The sequence below is a fragment of the Grammomys surdaster genome, unplaced genomic scaffold, assembly GCF_004785775.1.
Source record: "Grammomys surdaster isolate TR1022 unplaced genomic scaffold, NIH_TR_1.0 125881, whole genome shotgun sequence".
Taxonomy (NCBI): Eukaryota; Metazoa; Chordata; class Mammalia; order Rodentia; family Muridae; genus Grammomys; species Grammomys surdaster.
Window position 1 is genome coordinate 1,544,912 of NW_021620706.1, and position 6,956 is coordinate 1,551,867.

Below are 6,956 nucleotides of genomic sequence, written 5' to 3' on the forward strand. Positions count from 1 at the left end.
TCTTTAATATCTAAAGACAGATATTATTAGTTCCTGTTACTTTGTTGCTGGAGGTGCTACTACGTATGTATGATTTCCCTTTTTATGAGTTTATTATAAAATGTTTAATATTTTGTTTTCTCAGGTGTAGTTATTCTCCTTGTGTTGGAGATTCCCTTCTTGTATCCTTTGTATGGCTGGATTAATATAGCTATTGTTAAATTTGGTTTTGTCATGAAATATCTTGGTCTCTCCATCTATGGTGATTGAGAGTCTTACTGAGTATAGTATCCTGGGCTGGCATTTGTGTTCACTTAGTATCTGGATGATATTTTTACAGTATTTCCTGGCACTTAGAATCTTTGTTGAGAAGTCTGGTATAATTCTGACAGGTCTGTCTTTGTATGTTACTGCACTTTGTTCCTTAAAGCTTTTAATATTCTATTTTTGTTCTGTGAATTTAGTGTTTTGATTATTGTAAGATGAGAGGATTTTCTTTCCTGGTTCAATGTATTTAATGTCCTATATGCTTCTTGTATATTTATGGCCATCTCTTTTCTTTTAGGGGAAGAACATTTTCTTCTGTGATTTTGTTGAAGATGTTTTCTGACCCTTTGAGCTGGGATTCTTCACTTTTTACTTTTCCTATTAGTCTTAAGTTTGATCTTTAGTGTTCTGAGTTTTCTGGATATTTTGGGTTAGGAGATTTGTATATTTTATATTTTCTTTGACCGATGTTTCAATATTTTCTATGGTATTTCCTATGCCTGAGATTCTCTCTTCTATCTCTTATATTCTGTTGGTGATGCTTCATCTGTAGCTCCTGATTTTTTCCTAAGTTTTCCATTCAAGGGTTGGCCCCCATTCTGTTTTCTTTATTGTTTCTATTTACATTTAGTTCTTGGACCATTTTGCTCAATTCCTTCACCTGCTTGATTGTATTTTCCTGAATTTCTTTAAGGGATTTATTCGTGTTATCTTTAAGGGCATCTACCTGTTTGCCTGTGTTTTCTTGTATTTCTTTAAGGGAGCTCCTTATATCCTCCTTAAAGGCCTCTATCGTCTTTATGAGATTCGATTTTAGGTCATTATTTGGGTCATTTCATCATGTTAGGGTATACAGGGTTAGCTATGGTGGGATAACTGGTTTCTAATAGTGCCAAATTGCATTGTGTTCTGTCACTTATGATCTTGTGCTTGCCTCTGGCCATCTGGCTATCTCTGGTGTTAACTGACCTGGGTGTCTCTGACTGTAGCCGGCCTCCTTGGAGACAGGCTGTGCTATCTTTGGTTATGGTGGACCTCCTGTGTCACTGATCACTGTGAACCTCCTGGGAGGCAGACAGGCTGTAGAATGTAGAAGGGTATCAGGCCTGATAATCTGTCCTGGGTGAAGAAGAAGACTGGAAGGAAGGTGAAGCTTGGCACGGTGGGTAGGTCCCATGTCAGCTGAGCTCTGTATTTGGGCAAATTCTTACCTGTGTCTTTTGTTACTGCAGTGACATGATTTAATTAAAGAAGAAAAAAATGTTTATTCTGTGTATGTGCTGAGACTATAGTAAAAGCATATACTATAAAATAGAATATTACCACAACAAAATAGATTAAAGAAAGAACTGGTTGCTTTCTACAATTTTAAAAAAAATCACACAAAATCTCATGGAGGAAATTATGATGTTCTCAATTTTTTTCTTAAAACAGAAATCTTTATCAACACTGAGAAAGCTTAATGCTCTGCCTGAAAAGTAGATTGTTAAATTTTTCTCTACATTATAGCAACAAACCACATTTCAATATTTGAAATTAGGAACTTTTATTTCTGCTTTATTGGGAGCTTGATTTATCATTATTTTCTTTCTTACTCTGCAATCTAGAAGACAAATGAAAGTATTGATTATTTTCATCCACAAGCATGGATTTTCATTTGAAAGTAGCCATATTGGGTTTGAAGATCATATGTTCCTAATATCCTTCTCTGGTTCTTTAAACAGTTGAAGGAATCATGATTATTATAACTTTAAAATGGCTTCTTCTCTGTGTTTATGCCTACCCCACAGTTATTTTCCTACACAAGTCCCATGTAGCCATCTGTCTTAGGTGGTCATGGGTTGAGAGCTAAATTAGATAATTAAAAGCTGTTGACCAGAGAGCCAGATCCATTTTAACTCATTTCATGTTAAAGTGGTTTTGTCTCATTTCACTGCCATTCTTGCCATCTTAATCAAGTTTCAATATTTAGAAGTCATTCTGTCCTATTGATAAATATAAAATGACTACATCCTCATAAAACATAGCTTAAAAAATAAAATGCAGAGTCCTAGGTCTCTTTTGCCCTAACAGAAGTTTAATGTCCAATAAGCACAGTTCACCCCTATACCTTCAGTTCTCACTCTTCATTCATTCTTTAGCCATCAAAAAGAAGTAGATATGGGTCTGGGGCAGGATCTCTTCTCCATGAATACAAGTATCTATATGCTAAATCTAGGGATCATTCATCAGCTTTGAGTGTCCTGATAATTTTCTACAACACTTGACTTAAGCCCTTGGCAACTTTCTGCTTAGTGTTTTTCATAACCTATTTCCCTATCCTTCCTTTTAAGCATTGTAATATCCAGAAGTACTCACCACTTGGCTACCTATTACACAGGTATCATGGATGCACTGGACTCTTAACTAAGAATATCAAGGTGGATACTCTTCTTCTGTTTTTTCCTGTCCTACATTTCCCTGCCCTGCCTTGCCTTGCCTTGTTCTCTCCTCCTCTCCCCCAACTACTGTATGGCCTTTCTTTCTTACTCTTTCTCTTCTTCTCTCCTCATTCCACATTCTGCATCATCTTATATTTTAATTATTTCTCTCAACCAACATATAATATTACTAGTTACCAAGTAGTACTAGGATATATATTATAATAAAGTTTTTTTATTCAATGACTTAGAAGGATTTTGGAGGCCCTGAAAATAGAATCTTACTAATTTACCCATTTGGGTGAATTTTCATTCAAATTTACCTAATGCCTTTCTATCAGCTACCATTTTCCAGCACCTTAATATCTATGCCCTTTCCTTTGTATTATAGATTCTCCATATACTATTTAAATATACCAGAGGCAGAAAATATAGTCAAAACAGTTACTGTTATTGTCCTGGGGACTGATAGACTGTTTTTCTCCAAGTGAAAAGAACTGGACAACAATTCACAGTATTTATACTGTCTTGGGTATAGTTAATCATCTGGAGTTGATTTAAAGTCTACTTAATAATGAGCAAACACTTCCAATTTTATATGTATGGCTTGAATATCTCCAGATGTGGTTATCTGGACCATTGGGTCCCATACATATTGGCCAGCCATTGTAGGAATTCAACATTTGGAAAAAAAAGGGGCGGAAGGAGTTGGACCTTTCTTAGTTTTATTTGTTTGATTGCTTTATTGGGTACATTTGGATACAGATTAGTAAGGTAGTTGATTTCCATGTTTAATATTCTGAAATTGGAATGATACTGGGATATCTGGTAAAAGAGTTCTGTTAGAATTTGTGGCTTTCAGGCTTCTGTATGTTGTATCAAATTGAAGACATAACTGGAAAGTATGCCTGCCTCCATGTACATGCACATACACAGAAATAAATAAATAAATAAATAAACAAATAAATGAAATAAAAATTTTAGAAAACCTTAACCACAATCACAAAATTTGAAACATGTTTTTATTTAGAAACATCATATAGTTTCTGATCCAATCATATTTAACCCTAACATGACATTCTTGTGTTTTATAACATCTAGTCACTTAAATATTTTCTTAAGAATAACTCACTTGACTCATTGAGCACAGAGTAAGTAACAAATTCTCTGGTGAATGTTGGAAATAATATAGTGATCAAAATAAATACAATTTTCCTTTGCTAAGTCTCCATGAAACTAAGGACTGAGCTGCCAAGCATATAACAATTAATGTAAGTTAGAGATAACTGTATGTAAAGGGAGGCCTGGCCTGCTCTGGGATACTGGGACCTCCTTAAAAAGGTGATAGTCAAGAGATTGAGGACTAGTTGGTTGTTACTTGGATGCAGACAAGAAAAGACTAAAAACATCTTTTAAAAAATTCAGCAGTTTTCCTGTCCCACATACAGCAAACGATAGCTGTGAATTTAGCCCAACACAAACATAAAACATTAGAAGAATATTTCTGTACCCAATTTTTGTTTCTGTTTTGGTAATTCAATGTACATTTCTCAAGCATCAACTTGTAGATGAAATTTTTCCATTGGTTGGACACAGCAATGCAATGGCAGTTTCACCACTTCTAGACTTGAGAAAAATTCTTTGACAGTATTGTCAAGAGAGGAAAAATGAGAGGGCTGAGGAATCTGTGTTATGACAAAATTCAACCACAGGAGGCAGTGTTTAACAACTGTATGGAAATGTATGGGCATGCACCTGCGTGTGTTTACAAAATGCAGCATCCTGTGTTTTGCAATGTGTATACATTTCTGTGAGAATGTCAATATGTCAGAATGAAGGAAGCCCTCACCACCTCCATAGGTTCCTTTGGATATCTTGGGTCTGTCCACGGTTACCTTCCACTCCTATCCTCAATCACCTATTGCTCTGTTTTGCTTACAACCTATCTGGCACATAAACATTTGTTAAATGACTGAGGTTTAATCTGTCTGGAGAGATTGCATTTGGTCTGATGTTCTCCAATTTTATCTTCCCTAGGTATGCAGTGCTATTCAGAATCAAGACTTCACTGTGATTGAAGATTACTGCACTGGCCTCAAAGCCCTGCTTTATCTGAAGAGCATTGAAGAGTTAGCAGACTGGGATGGGCAGAGTCCACCAATTATGAGTCATCAGAAGGGGAAACCAGTTCCACGAATTGCTGAGCTCATGGGACAGGTATGTGCTAGTCTCTCCTGTGTCTAGGGAGAACTCTGCTTGCATTCATTTCTTTGAGGTCATTTGCTTTTCTACACCCCATTGAAGGTACAAAAGGCAATGCCTGTTTGATGTTGATTTTTTACAGTAGAGTCATTCTGAAGCAGGCTTGATTACAGCTATACTATATGTCTCTCAGTTACTGTCTGATAAAACACAAGGTCATATAAAAGAAAAAGATTGAAGTTGCCAATGTGAAGTACATCCAAGTTATTGTTGGCTGTGCTGATGACTAGCATTTTTTCCGGTGAGAATCTAGGGATTTCTTTATTCTTTAACAAGCTCTAGAGATTATAGCATTACCTTTCTATTTTGAAGACAATCAAACCACTGGAGTCCTGAATAATATGATGCCATTTTTAAAATTAAAATCTAATCAGTATCTTTTGTAACTGCCTCTGCCATGTGGTTAAACCTGGGCTCCAAAGGTTACAGCCCTACTTTCTCTCTAACTGCTATTTTCTGAGAAATATACACTACATTTACATTTTGTATAATACAGTGATTTCAGCAACTCTTTTCTAAAACAACCTTCAGCATTTCGCCTTTGTGTTTCCTTTGTATTATTCTAAATAGACAACCATTGTCAGAAGATATTTCTTGAGTCCTGAACGAGGGGAGAAAAAAATTATAATTCTTAGTCTTTTCAGCTTGTCACTACATCAATAATTAACTTTAAAAAAGAGAGGGAGGCGGTATGAAAAGATTCTTTAAGGAAGCATTTAATAATTCACATGAGTTTTAACTTGAAACAGGTCACATGAAAAAGAATGGAAAACAAAAACCCTGGGTGTGCTGCCTTGTATGACAGTGAGAGGCTGGGCAAAACCAAGGGATGGAACACATAAGTGGACGGTGTTTGTGGGAGATATCACTGTCCTTAGCCTAACAGATAGCCAAGAATAAAATCTTCTTGGAGAACAATATGTGTGATTGCAAATTCTGTAATAAGAAAGCGGGAAAGAAATAAAATGTACAAAGTGGGTTCCAGGAAAATATCATGATGAATGACTCCATGAGTGGCAATCAAACAGAAAGGCTGTGACATTAATATTTATAATATTGTAATTAGGAGACAGAGCCAAAGCAGCATTATTAGTGTAACTAATCATATTATCATAGACTGAGCCTTCAGTATTCAGAGAGTGTTCTTGCCTTTATCAATGATCAGCAATACACTAAGGTTGTTTATAACTAAAAAAAAACCATAGATGACATTACACACATTTAATGTAAAAATGTCTCAAGGAAGTTGTTTCTGACATGATAGTTTATGACCATCTATAAACTCGGATATGTGACATGTGAGCTGAAATGTAAGTAGCTGCTCTCTCCGTGCTGTGGCGTCTTGTCTTTTGAAGGATATCCACCTTCATTTCTCCATTTCCATATTCAAAGGAATGATGGATCAGGAAGAGGACATCTGTGTTCGTGACATAACTGGAAATTGATTCTCTCATAGTCTAGACTTGAACTTTTATGTTGGAAAGCCTGGCCTTCAACAAAATCATTAGTATAATTTTCAGCATTACCATTTTTTTTAAATAAAGATTGCTGAATCATTCCTCAATGAGAAAACAAAAACCAAGCAGATGGTCTGGTAACACAGCCTGGGTTCTCTGGTGCAAGTGGGTATGACTTAAACAACCGGAGACATCCAATTAGGTTAACATCCTGCCTAGTGAGTCTAAGTACTCTAGATTCACACTTCAGGTGTCTTCCTGTCTATTTCTCCGTGTGTGTGTGTGTGTGTGTGTGTGTGTGTGTTTGACACTTATTAGCATATTGTAACCTGCTATCTATGACAATTTACCTTATGGTACTTTCATGCCATAGGGAAGACGTAGATATGTCTCAAAAATTAGCTAGGTCTCATTTGAAGAGTTTAAGTGCTATTCTTGTTAAGCTTTCTCTTTCATAAATCATGCAAGATTAGAGTAGAAATTGAGAAAAATACAACAACTATAAGTCAGATTTTTGGAGGGTGGAGAGAGAGAGAGAGAGAGAGAGAGAGAGAGAGAGAGAGAGAGAGAG

The 6,956-nt window shown here is 36.0% G+C and overlaps 1 protein-coding gene across 1 annotated transcript in view; it reads left to right on the forward strand.

Moving 5' to 3' along the window:
• The window catches only part of Dpyd (dihydropyrimidine dehydrogenase), an 872,190-nt gene that overhangs the window by 729,226 nt on the left and 136,008 nt on the right, over positions 1–6,956 (forward strand). The window contains exon 20 of the mRNA XM_028752184.1: positions 4,704–4,883. Coding sequence (XP_028608017.1) covers positions 4,704–4,883 — 180 coding nt within the window. The remainder of the gene's footprint in view (positions 1–4,703; positions 4,884–6,956) is intronic.